The sequence below is a fragment of the Colius striatus genome, chromosome 19 (genome assembly GCF_028858725.1).
Source record: "Colius striatus isolate bColStr4 chromosome 19, bColStr4.1.hap1, whole genome shotgun sequence".
Taxonomy (NCBI): Eukaryota; Metazoa; Chordata; class Aves; order Coliiformes; family Coliidae; genus Colius; species Colius striatus.
Window position 1 is genome coordinate 3,745,116 of NC_084777.1, and position 20,006 is coordinate 3,765,121.

The 20,006-nt window shown below is 53.7% G+C and overlaps 1 protein-coding gene across 1 annotated transcript in view; it reads right to left on the minus strand.

Annotated features, from left to right (window-relative positions):
- The window catches only part of RXRA (retinoid X receptor alpha), a 110,347-nt gene extending 93,803 nt beyond the window's left edge, over positions 1-16,544 (minus strand). The window contains exon 1 of the mRNA XM_062011622.1: positions 16,208-16,544. Coding sequence (XP_061867606.1) covers positions 16,208-16,235 — 28 coding nt within the window. The 5' untranslated portion in view covers positions 16,236-16,544. The remainder of the gene's footprint in view (positions 1-16,207) is intronic.
- Positions 16,545-20,006: the final 3,462 nt, after the last annotated feature.

Consider the following 20,006-nt stretch of genomic DNA (forward strand, 5'->3'; position numbering starts at 1 on the left):
CAGGCAACACAAGCGCTGGGCTCCTTCATGTTGGCTGGAGCAGGACAAGGAGAGGACGGGGAACAGGACACACATGGCCTTGCTATCTACATCAGGATGAGATGGGAGCCTGGCCCTGGCAGCCTCAGCCCCTCAGCGGGAGGAGCTGCCACTTTCGGGTCAGCCGGCAGGCACAGCTTTCCCTCCCAGCCAGATGCCCACGGTGGAATTTGCACTTCATTCCTTGACACCCGCTTTAATTACAGGTATGGAGTCGGCTTCTCTCTTTCACAAGAGCCGTGAGCTAATTTCCTGCTCCCCTTTCTCTGCAAGAGGTTGGTGACTCACTTGCTCCCTCCACACAGGAGCTGAGGGCGGTGGGTTCTGCCAAAGCCCTCCCCAAGGGCCAGGGCATAACTCCCAGCACCAAAGCTGTTGGCTGGGACATCCCAGGATGATCTCTCCTGCTGTTACCAAGCAGGGCAGGTGGACAATGGGTGACATGGTACATGCTGGGTGATGCCCAGTACCTCCAAGGCTCCCCACACACAAGGAATGCTTCAACAGCAGAACCCCAATGGGCCTCACCAAAACCCTGACCCAGAAGCACATCCTGAGGCAATGCTGCTGGGGAAGCCCAGCACACATCCCCGGGACACAGACCACGCCGCTGCCTGCCAGGCAGTGCTGTCAGCGGGTACACCCCAATGACGGCTTTGTTTTCCTCCCCAGATGCTGAAGCAGCAGCAGGTCTATGGCAAGAGCTCTGTCACACCCTCACCCCATCACCCGTTTCTTCCTGAAGGGGTTTCCTTTGCAGGGTCACGGGGTTGGGTTATTTTGTTGTCGTCGTTTTGAACATAAACTCATTAATTTCAGCATAATGAGGACTTTACTGGTTGTGGATTGCTATTGTTCAGTTCAAGGACAGACAAATAATTGCTCACAAGCCCCACAGCCTATGAAAGGATCCCTGGCCCCACTGATGGGAGAGGCAGTGGGTTCCCAGGAGCTAGGCAGCCATTCCTTGCCTCACTGGGGTGCGTGCGACTCGGTGCACGGAGATCTCCCACCCCAACACCCACCTCTCCATCCCCAGCCCAGCTGCTCTCCCAGCCAGACAGGTCATTCCACTGCTACACTACCATTTGCCTTCACCCCACCATCCCCTGCATGTTAAATGCCCCCAGGGTAGCCCTGTTTGCCTGCCCATGCTCCACACAGCTTGGGCACAGGTCGGGAACCCCACAGGGGGCTCAGGGAAGGGACCCCTCAGCTCACAGCAGCCACCCTGCCCCACTCTTATTTTTCAATCAAGTCATGAGACAGGGAGCACGCTGCTCAAAATAAATCATCAACCACAACAACAATAAAGACAAGGCAGTGGCCTCAGCTCGGACTTTGCGAGCACGGGACCAGCGGCTGAGCCACGGCTGCCCCATCGCTGATGGGGTGACGGAGCAGCTTCTGTGCCAAGCCTGGACACTGCCAGGTTGCCACCAAAGAAATGCTGACATGTTTGTGCCAGGAAAGGAAGGACAACTGTGGACACAGTTAACCCTGTATCACTAGGAAAAGGCAATCAAGGGTTGGGGTAGTGTCGGATACCTGCCCTAGGTACCGTCACCCCTCCTCACTTGGGGCTGCATCTCCCCTTTCCAGCCTTCTGCAGCCCAGGGCCAAAGGAAAAGGGGGAAAGAAAATCTGTGCATGTCTCTCCCCTGCCGAGTGCCAGCGTGGCTCTTCTGCAAAGATTGAGCAATGTGGGGACGGCAACAGAGTCAGCAGCGTCTCCCCAGCCCCATGAACCTCACGCTGCTGCCAGCACTGCAGCACAGCCCCTCAGCCTGCTTCCCAACAGCTCCTCCAAGCCCACTCGCTTGGATTCCGTGCAATAAAAAGCATCTCTGCTCCTGCACGGAGGAGCTGGCCCTTCCTCTGCACCAAGCAGCACCAGGCAGGATCTGGCCAGGCAGGAGCAGCGGGTCACTGCGTCCAGGCCGGGGTCCCTGCGGCCCCCGCACGGCTCGCGGCAGAGGGATGTTCTCCCTTTCTTCTCTGCGAGGATTAGACACACTTCTTTTCTCTCATTGCTTTTCAAAAGAGAGGCTTTTTATCACTGCTGATCCCTGGGGGAAATATCTCTCTCTCTCTCTCACGCTTTTATAGCTTGAACAGGGGGAAAGGAAGTTTTCCTTCATCTCAATCTCCCTGCTGACAGGCACCGAGAGCGTGTGACAGAGACACAACAGCTCCCCAGGTCCCTGCCTGCACCCGAGCAGCCCCCTGCATCACCCCAATGCCTCTGAGGCTTCCCCCCAACCCCCCAGCACCGCGGGCAGCCTGGCCAGCAATGCGCCCAGCCCCGGAGAACGCCCAGGCAAAACCCTGGCTCAGACATTTCGAAAGCCCTTGCGAAATCCCAGCCTGTAAAAACCTCGGGCAGAACAAAAGCAGCAAACCCAGCTCAAGGCAGCTACAGGTGCTCTGCCCTTGCCTACCTGCTCCCCATCCTCTGCAGGTTGCAATTACATTCTCCAGTGTTTCTTAAACGGGTTTCTGTATCTCCCTCCCCCCTCCCCTCCATCCTTTTCCTGACTGCTGCGGAACAGATCAAGCCAGAGAGAGGAAACCAAAGCTCGGAGCTGGCAAAGCTTTACACACACAGAGCTATTTTAATGGACCACTTGCATGCAGAAAGCTAAGAACATGCCTAAGTGTGCACGGGATCCCAGCACCATCAGCTCCACAGCGAAATAAGTTCCCTGATGAGCTGTCAAACACTCTAAGTACCCAAAAGTGAAATCATGTTGTCCTCTCACCCTCTGAGCTCCCTTTCCGTGACCAAAACCAGGCTGAGGTTTGTCACGGCAGCAGGCTGGGTGTTTTTGTTCAATTACCAACCATGCTGCAGCATCTCCTCTTTATTTTTAGGCGTCCCTTTAAAACTATAGAGGAAATCATCCAAAAGAAGTTTCTTCAAACGGCCTGTCAGTTTGAGGAAGTGAAATTAAACCAGAAAAAAAGACCCTGAATCCTAATAAATCACACATCTCCACACACAAAATTGGAGAAATCTGGGCATGCCTCCAAAGCCAAGTAAATGGATGATAAACAAAACAAACCTAGCTCTGCCTGGTAATAAAGGCTTCCACGGTGGGAATTCCTCACCCCGGAATCTCTCCCACTGAGGGCAGAGCTCGTGGCACACAGAGAGCTTTCCCACTCCTATGCAAAGCTCTGCCTCCAGTGACTGCCAGTGATGGCATCCCATGATGAGTGGGTCTCCACAAATCCTGCATTGCCTCTGCTTGCACAATTCCCCCTGAAAAGCCTGTTCCCTTTGGGGAATATTTCCTGCAGATGGATTAATGGCCCTGTGACACAGAGAGTGGCTGTTTGGTTTTGATGGGAGTCACAGAAAAGCCCTGCTCAAGCCTTGGGCCAGCAGCATGGACCCACTCAGGGCCTGCAGACCCACCCAGAGCAAACAAGACTCACAACTTGCAGCAGTAACAAAATATGTAAAGCAAAAGCCAGGGAAAGGGCAAGACGAATAAGGATGAAGATGCCGAAATAAACTCCCCATGGCACTCAAACGCCTGAAGTAGGAGGCAAAACCAGCACATGGGACAGCAAAAAAAGCAGCCAAGTCTCCATTCAGCCTTCAGATGCAGCCTCCCATTGATATGGATGCTGCAGAGGGATGCCCACTCCCTCCCCACCACACAGGGTTCATCTTTTCAGGCCACACAGTGGGAGGGAGAGCAAAGGGAAGAGATCGGGGACACATGCAGAGATATGTCCCAAGGAGGACAGTCTAGTGACCCTGGCTGCAGCCTCTGTATGCCCAGAGCTGGATTTTGGGGGGCTCACACTACATGGCACAACTGGGCAGAGAGCTGGGGGTACGACAGCAAAGTCAGTGAGGGGTGGGCATGTGCAGCAACGAGCCCAGGCCTGGCTGCAAACCCCATCAGCCCTGGCAGGCAGCTCACCCCCTCCCCACGTCTGTTTTCCAACAGAGATCGCCATGAAACAGTTAAAAATTTCTAAGCTGGGCTCTCCTGAGGACTCCAGTTAAGAGTCCACAGGGCATTTTCCACAGGGTGGACTTTAGCCCCGCAGCAGAGCGCGGGTGCGATAACGCAGGCAGACGTGCCAGCTCGCCCCGGGACCCGCCATGGAGCAGGACAGGGTGCCACCGAGGCAGGCAGCCCCTGAGGAACACACAGGGCCACACATGGGACAGAAAAGTGCAGAACAGGCCTCAGAGCAGCATTTAGAGGTTTGGTGGTAGGAGGTTATACGGTGCGTTGGGCAGAGCTGGGAGCAGCCGTGTGTTACAGGCCTCTGTGGTGCTGCCTGAGGACATAACCCACCTCCTGTCAGAGCCCTGAGGAGCCCAAAACAGACACCTGTGAACAAATTCCCCACAGGAATTTTGTGCAGGGGCAGAGCCTGGAGATTTCTCTCCCTGTTGGTCCTACAGGAGATGCAAAGGCAGAAGCCACACTGCTCTCCCTGATGGGAACAGACACCCAGCTCTCCTCTCCAAGGTTGTCTGCAAACCCTCTTTCACCAGGACTACACATTATCATTTTTTAAAAGCTGGGTGATGTAACCAACCAGTATTTATAATGCTGAAAACATCCCAAAGCTCCATCTCTTCCAGCTCCCAAGCACACTGTGTACTCTTAATAAAATAATTGCAATGATGAATAGCTCCTTATAACATTCCTCTTCTGCAGCTACTGACAGGGCCAAGAGCTGGGATGGAAAGCCCTTCTCCTAAATGCTCTTTCAAAGTATATTCTGGATTTTACCTCTTCACAACAAAAGATACGGGGGAAATGTGGAAAAGCCATCAGTCCTGTACCAAGTTGTCCCACCACACAGGGACAGGAATGACAACCTCCCTCTCCCCCAGCCCAGCCACATCATTGTCATAATAACAGAGCCAGCAAATCACAGCAGGTCGATGTCAGCCTTTAGTGACACTGATGTGATCTTGCACGGGTTGGATGAAATCAATGCCGAGCTCTGATCCTGCCAGTGCCTGCGGGGCCTGTGCCGGCCTAACCACCCTGGCAAAGGCTCCTCTGCAAAGGGTTGCCCACGACCCTCAGCCCCAGCAAGGAGCCAGGCAGCACTAAGTGGCTCGTTTCATCTGTTTTTGAAACAAAAGTGCAGATTGAAATGTTTGCTTGCAAGTCCTCACGTGCCCATGATTTCCACGCTGACAGTGAAAGGGGCAGGTCAATGCACCGGGTCTTTTTTTAGGGGGTAGAGTCACTTCTACCTTATTAATTTGTAATGGTGTGTTTAATTAGGGAGTAGACTGGCTTTGTCTTCCCTTCCCACGCAAAGCAAGCTTTTACTCCCAGCCAGGGCCTGGCACTCTGGGTGCTTTCCCAGAACCTGTACTCCCAAAAACTTACAACTGAGCCGTCGGGATCAGCCAAGGAAGAGCCTGGGGAACTCATGGCAGAGAGAGCTCCAATCTCAATCTCCTACAGCCATGTCCAGGAGCAAATGCCACTGCTCCAAGAGGGTGACCTGAGAGGATGCCCAGATGAACCCCGCAGTCCCTGCCTTGTCACCAGGTTTTGGGAAGCTGCAGGGAGAGGTGGAGCCTCCCCATTTGCGTAGGCAGGAGCTTTAGATGGGCACCTCGCTGCTATCTGCCACCCAGGGCTTGCTGCAAGAAATCCCTGCCCTGCAACATTTCCTGCACACACCTAGAGGCCTCGAAACCTTGCTGGAGAAGCCAGACGTGGTTTTCTGTGCCCGCCCAGCCCCAGTTCCCATGGCATAACACCCGACCGGAGCGCCTGGGTGCCCGTGGGGAGCGGCTCCAAACACCCCTCGGCGATCACGGCGCGGGCGGAAAGACAACAAAGATGAGAAAACCCTGTGCCCAACTTAAACAAAGCCTGTGGTGACCCATGGCCTCTGATTTCCACAGCCTAAACCTGCCCTACAGGTGAGGCACGAAGAGGGAGTGATTTGCCATAAAGGGAACTGCTGGCTTTTTCCCCTTAGAGTAAAACCCTGAGGCAGAGCTGCACTAGAGTTCCAAGGCAAAGCCACGGTGCAAAGCAGCACCACTACCAAAATGTAACCCAAAATATAGGCAAAAAATCCTAACAAACTAAATCGCTGTCTCCCAACCCTATAAGCAGCAGAGAAACCCTCTGGCAAGGTGTCATTCAGGGTGCTGCCCTGACACACATCTCAGGAGCAAGTCCCTGTACAGCATCAGAAGGTTTGTAAAGCCCCTCACCACCACATCTGGGATTCCGGCTCTCAGCAAGCCCCCACTCTGAACCACTCTTCAGATACAGTCTCTGACATTTGCAAACAATAGGTATTAGCTGGCCTGGGGCCAGGCTATCTCTGGCAGGGATCATGCTAAGCCTTCCTAAGTGCTTAAATGGGAGCCTGCAGGTAATTGTCCCAGGAGCCTTAACTCTTCCTAGAGCCACCGATGATGTCTGGTCCCTGATGAGGAGCACAGGGCAGCACAGCTCACCTGCAGCAAACCAGCCCAGCCAGGATGCCAGAGGAGAGAACGGGATTTAGGGCTGCCACACAGCAGCACAGCTCCCAGCACGGGTCACTGCGCCTTGTCCTCCCCGAGCTCTGCTCCTGCTGCCCCTCAGAGCTGCCTGGGCACCCTCTGAATCCCACCATGGAGGCTCAGAGACAGCACACTGGAAATGTAAAGTATTAACTGGCACGGCTTGCTGACAACATGCCCACCCAGCAGACCACAGTTTGCTTAGGGGTGCAGAAAGCTTCGCCTTTAGCAGGTTTACCCTGACAGGAAGGGAGCCTGGGTGGCCTCTGTAGGTACAGGAAACCTCTTTCTATCACGCACATCACTCCGTTTCCTCTGGATTTCTTTAACCTTTCACTCTCAGTCTGATTTATGTTTTCACACTGATTTCTGCATGCACTTCCCTGCTCTCCACTCCAGTGCTGTGGCTCCACACCAGCAAAAACGCCCTCAGCATCTGCCTGCCCCGAGCCAGAACAATCTCTGCAGGGAAGCCTCTTCCTCTGTGTCTCTCCAGAGGAGCTGGGTTTTTGCAAGCACAGTGGAGGGGAGCATGCTCATGTCCCATGCTGCCAGGCTCAGTGCCATGTCTCAGAGCCCCCAGCCACCTGTGGGATCCACACTGATCTGAGCGTGAGGGGCAGGCAGCAGGAAAGCACTGGAGAGGCTAATCTGGGACCCCTGGGACACGGCCCAGAAAAGGAGACTGAGAGATGGAGGTTTTGCTGCAAATGCATCACACAGTGAGCCCCTGGCTCCAGGGCAGCCAGCCCAGCAGCACAAAGCACGGACCTAATTCTCCTCAAGAGAAGGGAAGGACCACAACCTGGATCTGGGGCAGCATGGGGACAGGGACAGCAGCACAGAGCCCAAGGGGTCTCAATTTGGGGCATTTTTAACCTGTGCAGATGGAAGGGTGGGCACAAGCAGCCCCATTGCTATCAGCCATTGCCAGGGAGGAGGGACACAGCGACACAGCCAGTGCATCGATCCAGGTTTTCCGTCCCCGTTCTCATGTCCTAAAGCTCCACACTACAGCCCACACAGTCCCAGCCTTACAGCTTCCACCATCCCAGGAGGGAAAAAAAGGGAAAACTCCAAAGCGAAAGCAAGCCAGGAAAGCACCTTCTTCCTCTGGTTTGCATGGGACGTGGCAAGTCCCCCCCAAAGCCACCCGCTCGCAGCCCTCCCCCAGCCCAAGGGAAATGAAGTTGCAAAGGTTATCCTTTTGGTGTTTGGCTGAGCATAAAAATCCTGCTCTGGAAGCAAAAAAGGGGGACAGAGAGGAAAAAGACGGGAGGTGATGCACGGTCCAACAGCCCCAGAAACACTGGAGAGAAGGCTCCCACCACACTAACACACATCTCCATTTCAGAGTTGCCCGGTAAAATAGATGCAAAGTCTGTTATAAGAAGTTTATCTGTGTGTGTGAGGAGGAGCGAGCGTGCCTGACTACGCTATAGAGATGTCATTATTTTCATGCATCTGCCTTACCCAATTTTATTTAGTTGCTTTCTGCACCATTTCATGCTCATTCTGCTGCTGAGCTAGACAATTGCTTTATAACTCTAGGGTGCAATTTCACTGTCTGTGAGCCACACGCACACGCACGCACACGGGGTCTGGATGGAGCAGGGAGCTGCACCTCCCTCCCTCCCTCCCTCCCCACCCCAGCACTTGGGAGCTTGCATTGAAATGGGGTTTCTTAACATGTTCCTCCTTTAAAAAAAAGAGAGAAAATTGAATTAAAATGCTAAGCCAGCATCTCTAATGTATTACAGCTCAAGGAGCGTATGGAAGGGGGAGCAGAACCAGAAAGCAACGGCTCCCCATTAAGAATGAGGATGAACTGGAGGGCAATTTGCTCTCTCACGCTAAGTGAATGCGGAGAGACAGAGCCTGGCAGGCTGGAGGGCAGAAGCGCCGTGAATCACGCTGGATTTTTATGATCAATTGAAAGCCACACTTGAACAAGTGCAGGTCAAAAGGGAGAGCTGGCCACGCAGGTGCAGCGCTGCCAGACAGCGCCTTTGCAACTTGCTGAAGTTGCCTGGTCCCTCTGCATTTACCCCACAAGGTATCCCCCTCCCCAGGCTGCAGCAGCCCCCCAGGTGTGGGTCGGGGCAGCTGTAAGGTGTGAGGGGGGTCTCCAGAAGCAGCCCCAACACTGATGCAAAGCAACATCTTCCCCAGCACAGCCTGAAGGAGCCTCTCCGGCACAACCTGCCGCCGATACGCTGTTATCTGCTGCTGGCCAGGCCCTGCTCAGCGGTGTTAAAGGCCACAGCTCCTTCTCACGGGGCAGAGCCCACAGCTTCCTGTGCCTGATAAAGTCTCTCATCTTAGAAAGATGGGGCAACAAAAGAGGAGGTGGGGGCAGAAAGAGAGTCCAGCGTGGTCTGGCAAAAATGACCAGTGGGGAAAGTGAGTGTCTCTTTTGTGTCCCCTCTGCAAGAGCCTCCACCTGCACACGGGTCCTGTGGGACAGATGCAGGGCAGGGAAGCTGCAGAGCTTGGCAAACCACTCTCATCCATCTCTTATTGCCCCAGGGGCAGCCAAAACAGCTTCCCCAGCTCGATGCAATGCCCCTGGGCCCAATCCTGCCTCTCCCTGACCCGGCTCCTCTCTGTAGCCCTCTGTGCCTTTGCTATTGCTCACCAATCTCACCGGCTGGGAGCCAGCACCCTGTGCCAAGCCCATCTCCCCACTTCATCACCTCCACATCTCCGGGCAGATGTCAGCTGGAAGCTCATCCCCTCTGCCATGCTTCTCCTTCCGCTCTTGCCTCACCGCTGCCATTGCCTCATTGCCACGCCACAATGGGCACGTAGGAGCCGGCGCACAGCCCACAACGCCGTCCCACGGCAGCCCACAGAGTTCACACAAAGGAAAGGGGGGAAAAAAAACCCCAGCAACCCAACAAACACAAACCCCAACTTTCCAGCACTTACTTGTTGGCTAAAAATGGAAAAACAATAATCAAATGCTTCTGCCTTGGAGCCCAGCACTGTGCAGCCAGTTGAGACTAGACAGGGCATCCCTCCCTAATCCACTCCTGGCAGCCCCAGCACAAAGGATTTGCTCCATGAGCTGAGAGGGCTGTAAACCTCAGGGGGCTACAGGGCTGCCCACAGCTTCCCCTCCCCTTATTTCTTGGGGTTTTTTTTAAAGTCTGTAAAAGGTGAAGAAAGCCAAAACTCCACAAAAGAGGAGAGCATCAAAAGTAACAACCAGATGGGAATGCCATTACCATTTTATTGGTCACAAATACCAGTATTGCACCTTTTTATCTCTTGGCTCTGCAGCCAGTCTCACATCCGACACAATCCAGGGTAAAGGGTTACAGGGCTTAGACAAGACCCAAACACATCACCAACCTCCACCAAAAACCAAGAGATTCACTCCAGAAACATAAATCCTCTGGGACCTGAAAGAAGAAGCAACACCCATAGCAAGAAGAACCCTTTACAGCAGAAAGGGGATGCAAGCCCTGCTCCTGATGCTTAATAAAACAAATATTTAGGGTGTTGCTTCCTCGCCCTGTGGTTTGGGAGCACCTGGCTCACACACCAACCTTACCTACATGCTTTTCTTTGCTCCCAGGCCAAAAAGCAGCTTGAGGTTTGGGGTTGGTATTTTTAGCTACCAGGAGCTTGAGACCCTCCAAAGCCCACAAGAGCCCTGAGGAGCTCAGATCCCAGACAGATCTGCTGCAGAGGGCTGGAAGCCACCATCCCAGCCCGGGTTTCACAACCACCCCACGCCTTCGCTCCGGGCCCCGTTCCCAGCTTCAGACGCACCCTCGTGCCTCAGTTTCCCACCTCCTATCTCTCTCATCTGGGCAGACTATGAGTTTGCAAGGCAAGATCCGTCCCCTCCTGATGTGCAGAGGCAGGAGCTGGCACAAACGGGGCCACGATCGGAATTGCAGCCCCAAGGTGCAACCTTGAAACTTTTATTGGAGATCACAATAAAAGAGGAGAAGAAAAAAAACAAGCCCAACCAACAACCCAACCCAACCATTCTGTGTGTCCCAGGGGTCTGTTTGAACTGGATTATTTTTTAACTCCACGTTAAACAAAATTTCAAAGGAAGGGAGCTGCATTTGGGCTTAATTTGAGCCCTTTCTTCCTTTTCTTGCAAGGGGATTGTCCTCTGTTTATCTCAGAAAGCACCCTCCATTTTGTAATGCTCTTGTCTTCTCAACAGAACAACTCGGGTTGTTTCCCTGACTTTGCTTTGCGTTTGCTAAGCAAAACGTTGTCAGAAAAGGCAAGTTCTCACAGCCAGCTTCCATCTCAACAATAGAGCATTTTTCCCAGGCTAAATTGCTCCTGTCTGAAAATCTTCCAGCAGTTGGAGCTGGCTGGCATGTGTGGGGATCCTTCTGTAGGGGTTTTTTTTAAATCTTTATTTGCAATATTATTTCATCTGCTTCGAGCTGCCTTGATGTCTGAGCAGCCTTTGGAGAGACACAACCACTCCTCCCTCCTCCTCCTCCTCCTCCTGTGTCCTCCCCTCCAGGCACACGCTCTCCTTTGAGGAGGAGGCAAGGGGAGAAGGAAAATAAAAGACAGGCAAAGAGGAAAATGTCAGAAAGCTGCTTTTTGTGTGTGTGTCAAACGTTCAAAGTTATTCCAGAGTCTAGTCTTTAAATGTAATAAAATACAGCAACTCCTGACAAAATCAATTAAAATAAAACCACCCAGGCTGCCTCCCCTATTGCTCTGTAGCGACTCTGACTTTGAGAGCCCACCTGGACCTTTTAGGAAGCAATTATGGAACTGCTGGGCTGGATCCTGCACCAGCAGCTCTGCTGAGCATCCCCACGGGTCAAGGGAGGAGAGACTCAGCTCCTTCTCCCAGCAAGGGAGGTGATGGTGTGGAGACACGCTGGGGATTGGAGATAGGGAACAGGGATTAATTAGAGCCCAGTTAGGTTATGGAGCTCCCAGGGGAAGGGCCCTGCAATACCCAGTGCTTCTCCAGCAGTGATTTGAGGTGTCCCTGGGTTTGGTTACCACCATCAGCACAGCTCAGGGGAGAGGAGCCCCTCGGCATCCCCGCTCCACGGCCACCATCCTGGCTTTAACCCCTTGCCAAGGGCCACCACCTCTTGCTGTCTCACCACCTCCCACAGCAGGGACACAGGGTATTTATAGCAACAACGATTTGGTGATTTCAGGCAGCCAGAGCCTCAGGGGGAATACTTTGCTCACACACAGTCCCCCCCCCCCACCCCCTCCCCAAAAAAAAAGCACCAGGATGCTCATAGGAACAATCACTCTATGCAAGAGGCAGGACCAAAGACTATCCTCAAGCCCAAGCTCCTGCCCCACAGCTCCCCTGTTTGTTTTCTTAACCATCCTGCAAACATAAAACCCTTAAAAATAAGAAATTCAGCAGGGGAATCCATCCTTGCTCCCAAAAACCAATATCCCAAGAAAAAGGTTTTTAACCCGTTTCTTAACAAATATTTATTTTCTCCTCCAAGACGTGGGTGGGACAAAGCCAGAGTATATTTTCCAGTGAAATGTTTTGATTTCCCCCTTGATTTTTTTTTCTTCTTCTGTTTTTTTTCCAACAGGAGCAAAATGCCAATGATAATATTTGCAATGAATAACTAAAAAATTCTGTGGCTTTCTCCCCCCTGCTCCCCCTTAAACAAATAAAATGCCCGAAATACGAGAAACACAAACGCTGTCTCCAACACAGCAGGACGAGGCAGAGGAAACTCAGGGACCCCCCAGAGGATTTATTGAACTGTCACAGCTCAGATTCTGAAAATGGCAAAAATTCCTTCTCAGCTTGTTTTGCATATGTCAACTGGGAGAGGTCGAGCCCTACACTACTCGTCAGCAGGAGAGGCCAGGACGTGACTCTGCTTTCTGTCTTGCTCCTCTCTGCTGTGGCACCGGCAGCTCCAGATGTGGGGCAGAGGATTCCTCCTTCCTCACAGAGATTCTCAGGCAAGCCCTGACACTTGGAATCTTCCCTCCCTATGGATTTTCATATCAACTGTACGTTTTTAAAGCTACACGCAGTAGAACTGAGGATCACGCTCAGTTGATGTGTCACGAAACCAACGCTGCCCTGGGTTCTGCATGACATCCACGTGCCCGATGGACCGGCTGGGGGATGCAGGATGAAGGTGTCCCACAGATGCTCACGCTCCCACGCTTTCTTCCACCCCCAGGCTCTGGATCATCCCCCTCTCTCCTCAGGCGGACACGGGGAGAGGGTTGGTTTGGGTTGTTTTGCTGTTTTCCTCCGAGGCGTTCCCGCTCCAGCCAGTCCTCAGCACGGCCAGTCCTCACCCCACATCCTGAGCAGCTGCAGCCGGCCCTGGCAGGGCTGCACGGGTAGGAAGATGGACTCTCAGAGGTTGCAACCTGCTGAACTGACCTCTGGGAGGGAAGCAGCAGACTAGGACACCCGTTAACTGTTTCTTCCTCCCATGAGGCTGAGCCTCATGACACGGCTCCCCAAGCTCATCATCCTGCTTTTGCTCCCCAGGAGTTCCCATCTCCAAAGAAGAAAATGAAGCAATGAAAGGACTGCAATAGCCAGAGTCTTGGGAAGAAGCAGCTACCTGAGGATCCAAGTTCCCTGGTTTGCACATCAGTCCCCAGTCTGGCCCCATACAAAGCACGTGCACCCCCACAGGCTGGGGATGTGGGATCCCCCCCCCAGCCTTGCAAGCACTTGCATGATGGCTTTTTGTTAATTTTCCCTCCTCTTGGAGAGACAGCACAGCCCCCCCCCCCCCCCCCAAAGAGGAACAACAGCAACATCCCCCATCATTCAAAACCTGCTAAAGGCAGACCTGTAGCCCCAGACAGCTTCTAAAGCAGCATCCACTAGACCCCAAGGTGTTTATGAGCCTCACCAAGGGAAGGCTGCATGGGGTAGGCACAGGCAGCCCTGCTGCCCACAGCCCCCACAATCAAGCTGCAGGTTGTCTCAGGAGTGGGATAGAAAACAGAGCTGCAGGACAACATCCAGGCCGGGAGATGCCCAGGGACGTGCTGTCCTCGTGGGCAGCCTCTGCCTGGCATCTGCCAGCAGCTCCCAACACAAGCAGGAAAATGAGATACTACTATTAAAAGTGCCCAGCGCTGGCCACGCTTCCACCCATGACATCAGCAGGGTTATCCGAGTCTGACCACGGGCAGGACTCGGCCAGGAGCCTCTCTCTACCAGGTTATCCTTTTTAGGCCAAACTGGGTTGGGGTTTTGATGGGGCCAGACAGAAACGGAACCTGATTCTAGTGCCCAGTTGCTCCTGTTCACCAGCTCAGGCCCAGACTGGTGTGCAGGGAAACAAACTCCACAAGCTTAGCTATTTTTTTCTCCTTGGCTTGCAAATGCCAGCTCTTAACCATGACACGAGGCTGGCAAAACACCCTGGTACCCTGCAAAGTCATGACCCAGCGGGCTTTGGACCATGCCACCTCCAAAACACACCCAGCTCTGCTCTGGTTTCACTGAGAGGGTCTCTACTTTTACTTTCACAGAATCACACAATCTTAAGGGTTGGAAGGGACCTGGAAAGATCATCCAGTGCAACCCCCTTGACACATGCCTCCCATGCTCAGACCAAGATCCCCCCCTCCCAAACCCTGCAGAGCCCTTACAACCAAAGCTGACTTTTCCCAGTTTTCAGTGACCAAAGGCAGATGGATAAAGTTTAGGAGCTGCTTCTGCAGCAGAACAACACACAGCTGACCCCAGCACAGACCACACACCCTCCCCAGCTCCTGCAGACAGACGGATTTTCTCCTCAACCAGCAACACGATGTTAGAACCCCTCACCCCCACTGCTGTCCTGGGGTAACTGCCTTGTTTTTCCTCTGGATGCTCCCAGCATGCTGCAAAGACCCACCCCTCTCTCTCCCCATCATGTGCACATGTACGTTTATAAACGAGCAGACAAATCAGTTGTTTTTCAGTCGCACCAGCGTGAAACCCCGTCCCTGAGCCAGCAGCAAGGTGACACACACTCCCCCCTCTCCTCCCCCTTCAAAGCCAACATGACTAATAACACAAAGTACTCTTTAGCATCTAACAGGAGAGCTCAGGTCTGAAAGAAAACACGAGTATAGGCGAAGGAGCCCGATCCTGCTCACACCAAGAGAGGTTTGGACGGTCAGCACACAAAAGCATCAGAGGAAACGTAACTACTCAAAACAGCCAGCCCTAAGGTTAAACGGTAAGAGATGGGCACTTTCTGCTTCAGCAGGTGTGTTTGTGAGGGAGGATCCCCCACCCCTGCGTGTGATCCACCCAAAAGGAGACGGCCTGACTTTTTGGAAGCAAGCCCTGCTCCCGGGGGACACTGTGGGTGAGATGCTCTCAGCCCCGGAGCAACTCTGGGGACATCAACCCACCAGCACTTCCCACCTCCCAGCACAATCAAACCCACGATTTTGGGGGAAAGTAGGTGCCAGCTGAAGACCTGCCAGCCCACAGGGCCAGGCTGTCCCTGCCAAAGCCCCCAGACCACGTCAGACCTGGAAACCCTCCGGGCTACCTGGGGACCTTATGGAAGTGTTGATATTGACTCTGCTGTTAGAAACAAACAACTGGGGCTGCAGTCCTTAAATACACTACAAATAAAGCAACAGAAACCAAGAAAGAAAACACACCGCCACACACTAGCAGAGGCTGAGCACAGATTTAAAGCCCAGGGAAGCTGGAGTGGATGCTATCGCTGGCCATGGCTCCGCTGGAGGCTCCGAGCCCACACACCGTTGCACAGAGCGGTGACAGAGGTGGCAGGATTTGTCCCTCTTCCTCCTCTCCTGGCCTTGGCGCCGGGCTACTTCGCTAAAACTTTTCTTCCCCCTAAGCCTGAGCCCTGAGCTTTGCAATATCACTTCTCCTGAAACCGAGACGCAAGGAGGCATTCGCCCTTGCAAGCCAGGACTTGACTCAGTCACCGAAACGATGGCAAACTCCAGCTGGAAAGAGGGTTTTAATGTAACTAAAAAGGAGGAGGAAAAAGAAAAGGGGGAAATACAAAGAGGCAGGAGAGTCCCAGGCTGCGAGCGCCGAGGCGAGCAGAGGGGCCGATGCGGACACAGCACGGGGGTCCCCGTTCCCCGGCCCCGCACCCCAGACACCGGCGTGGGAGGAGAAGAGAGAGAAGGGGAAAAAATAAATCATACTTTTAAATAAAATAAACCGAGAGAGAAACGCGTGAGGGGGAAAGCAACGCTGCGGAGCTGCCAAGCTCTCTGCAGAAGCAGCCCCGGGCGGGGAGGGGACTGCGCCGGCCGAGCCCGGCTGCCCCGTTTGAAAACACCGCTCGCGCCGCTGCTCCCCCCGGCCCGCGCCTCCAAACCGCACCGCACCGCAAATAACGCCCAGCACCACGGGGGAAGGGAGGAGGGAAGCGGGGGCCACGGGGCAGGCCCGCCCGGCACTTTCCCCGGCGCTACCACCAACTCTCCCCCGGCCTCCCCGGGGAAGGGGCTCAGCGCATCCCCCGCTCGCCCCCTGCCCGGGGCGGGCAGCTGGAAGGGGAAGCGGTGCAGAGGGCAGCTCAGGAGCTTATTTTATGTGTTTTAAACACACACACACACACGCCCGTTTCCCTCCCCCCCCCGCTTCGCCACCGCACCGCCGTCGGAATGGAGAATCTTTTTCGGAACAAAACTCACCCAGCGGCAGGAAGTGTTTGGTGTCCATAGCTGGTGCTTAACTCATGCCAAGGAGCTTTGGTGAAGATCGGCGGCGAAAAACACACACACGCAGGGCGCGCGGAGGGGAGGAGAACGAAATCAAAGCGAAAGGGGGGAGAGGGAGGGGGGAGGGAGGGAAAAAAAAGGAGGAAGGGAAAAAAAAAAACAAGCCCAAGGGGCGGAGGAGGAGGAGGAGGAGGAGAGGAGGCGGGGAAGGCAGCACCCCGCGCAGCAGCCGAGGCCGCGGAGTTGTTGCAAACTCCCAACAACGTGAACTCGGCCGCTCGGCTCCGCGGGGCGCGATCGGCTCCGCGGCGGGGCCCGCGCAGGGGGGGAGCGCGCGCCGCCGGCCCCGCCCCCGCGCCCAGGCCACGCCCCCGGCGACAAGCCACGCCCCCTTGGCCACGCCCCCGCGGCAGCCGCTGCTCGGGGAGGGGGGTTAAAGCGACGGGGAGCGAGGGGTTAAACTGCCGGGGGCTAAAGGCGAGGGCGAAACGGAGAGAGTTAAAGCGAGGGGGGAAATATAATGGGTTAAAATGATGGGGAGGGGGATTAAATGGGTTGTGGAGCTCCGTAGCGGCAGCCTCGGGAGGTTTTTGGGGGCTCTTGGAGCAATGGCAGCTGTGCCCTGCCGGTGAGACCCTCAGCCCTGTCCCCAAAGGAAAGGGGTCACACGGTGGTCAGCGTTGAGAGCAGGATTTGTTTCATTTTCCATAAGTGAGGCACGGCAAATAACTCTGCAGCCCGTCTGCAAACTCTGCCCTCGGCAGCCGGCACCGCTGGATGCTTCCCAGCTCAGCCGGGGCCTGCCCCCCCCTCCCCGGCGTGCCTCCAGCTTTAATAAACGATACTCAGCCCTGGAAGAATGTGTATTAGTGACTTGATGGACCAAAGCAACTCTGCTATGCATGAAGCATATTAAACATCGTATCGACCCTCGCTCTCGAGGGCCGGGACGTGCATAACAAACAGGCTTAGGCCAGGGCCACAGCTGCTCACGTGCAGTGGGGAGCAACAGCCACACAGGGAGCCTCAAATGACATCACGGGCAATTGCAGGAGGTTTCTGCTGGCACAAGTGGAGCCCAGCTCTCCTGCAGCCCGTGGGGTCAGGGGAATCAATCGGGGGGAGCTGGGAGAGCCAGGACACCCATCACCCTCTTGGTTTACAACAGGGATGGGGAGAAGTTGCCAGAGCACAGGGTTGCACTGCTGCTGCCATGGAGCTCCTCGAGCCTCTTATCTGCCACGATTTCTTTAATTGGCAAAGTATCTCGTGTCATAAATATTAGCAATCAAGCATCTCCTCCTATAAAAATGAAGCCTTTTATCTTGCATTGCCATATCCTCGTCTCTCACCCCCGTGCACTTATCAGTCTATCTCATACCTGTCACTGTAGTATCTAAAGCCACACAGGAGAGGCCCTGGAAAAGCCCTAGTAGCTGATTTCTCTTACAACTCTTGCCTGTTCTTCTGCCAGGGGGTAGACCCTGCCTTTCCTCCCGGGCAGACCCACACGCAAGCAGTTGGATGAAGGTTGTGCAGCTGGCAAGCCCACAGCATCCTGGTGTGGACCAGCTCAGGCTCCCCTGCCTCGTCCCTGGCACAGCAAGCGACTCATTGCAATTCATCAGCTTTAATTACGAGTAGAAGAAGAAGAAGAAACACCAAGAAGACCCATCTTGCGTCACGCAAGAGGCTGCAAACTGCCACTCACGCAGAGCTGCAGAAGTTAAAACAGAATCAAACATCTTGGATCCTTTTTATCCTCTGCTCCTGTAATTTCAGCATGTCCAAACAGATTTTGGTGTGTGTTTATAACTGGTAACTTCATTTGCTCCCGGGCTGGGACCTTAAATGCCAAGTTTCATCTCCAAGTCAGTTTTTATGGCTGAGTTGCATTAACTCCTGGGAGAAAAGGGAAGAAAAGGAATTACATAAAGATAGAAAAGAAAGTTGGGGATTGTTCCTGGTACATCAACTGAAGCTCATAGTTGTGGCTGATGAGGGAAAACACATCTAAGGGCAACACCCCTCCGTGCCTCGCTGGGGCAGGTCCAGGCCCCCACCTCCCTGTAGCACACGAGTGCCATCTGAGTCCTCGGTGCTGTGACAGTGTGAGCCCTCACAGCTTTGAGCACATCCATGGTGATCAGACAGGCTGGTGTAAACAGCTCACCCCACCACCCAGCACAGGTGGGGATCTGGCCTCAAACCTTAGGATCCCCAAACACACTTGGGTTGAGAGCTGCAGCAGATATCAGGGTTATTAGACCCATGGCTGAAAATCCACCTTTGTAGACTCTAACACATGAAATTACCATAACCAGGACATTTCACGCTCCTCTCCCATCAAGCTGTTTAGAGCAAATTAAATTTCTCCCTAACCAGCCTGTAACAGTTCATGTTAGATGTGGATCTAAATGTTAATTGCAGTGACAATAACAGGTCTGATCCTGCAGTCCTTATTTGGGTAAAACCTCCCACAGAAGCCAAAGGAATTTTGCCCCAGAGAAGACAGCTGGATGCAGTCCCACATTTCCAGTCTCTTGAAGATGCCAGAAGGTAGCAAGGATATTTCTGTGATGTTACAAACCTCCCCTTTCCCTTTTTCCCCTCCCTCCCCCCAGTTCTTTAATGCACTATTAATTTAATAAGCTCTACCAGGCTGCCTAATGCTGTGCTCAACTTCAGCTCTGCACTTCCCAGCTAAGGACTTAAATCATCATGGGGGGTGATGGGGGGATGTTAAGATAATTTTTGCAGGTCATTGGCTTGTGCATCTGCTCGATGCAGGGACGCTTGAAGGTCCTACACTGTCTGGGAGAGCTGGCTTGTGAAACTCAGGGGCTCTTGTTCTCTCTGCCCTTGGGTAATGGAAATACCCTTCAGCCTGGGATCCTAAGGAAGGCAGGCTTGTGTGACGAGATCCTTTGGGGTCTGCCTGTCCTCAGCTGACCACTTTTCAGTGCCATCACTCAATTCTAGGTGGATTTGCTCTGTTCATTCACATACCAGAGTCAATGAGGCAAAAGCTCCTCCCTCCATCCTCACCCTCCCTCTGTTGCTGCCACGTGTGATGAAGACAGTTGGGGCAAAGGGATTTTGGTGTGTGTGAGCATCAGCAAGAGTAGATTCTCAGTTGCTTGGGGAGGGGGCTGAGATCTGAGACTGCCTGCCAAACTGGGCATTTGTGTCCAGGAAGGGGATTTGGAAGTCACAGCTTTTATTAATGTCTTTAATTAATTACAAAGGAAAAGGTTTTTTACAGGCTCCTTCTTGGGAGGTTTCCAAACCCTCCTGGACACATTCCTGTGCCCCCTGGTCGAGGGGAAACTGCTTTAGCAGGAGGGTTGGACTAGACTCTAAAGGTCCCATCCACCCCTCCCCATTCCATGATTATTTTTTCCTAAGTGATTCCAGCTTATCTTGTCTGTAACCCAGAATTATCTGATGGGACAAAAGCAAAACCTTCTGTGCTTTCCCTACTGTTTCATGCCCTCCTGCACAGTTAGAAATTTCTATTTCACTCCCTGGCTGCATTTTATTACAAATTAAAGACAGAATGAGTACAAAGTCAGAGCGAGAAAGAACAGGAGAAGCTCCAAGGCCATGTCTGGGCTCCATCTCCCCCAGCACAGGAGGGGCGAAGCTGCCATGAGTGGGAGAGGTGGGGACAAGCATGGTTGCAGCTGCTGGCCTGTGGCTTATGGCCACAGAATCCCTCCCCAAGAAGGTAGTGTGGGACTGGCAATGTGGTTCTGTGAGCTGAAAACCC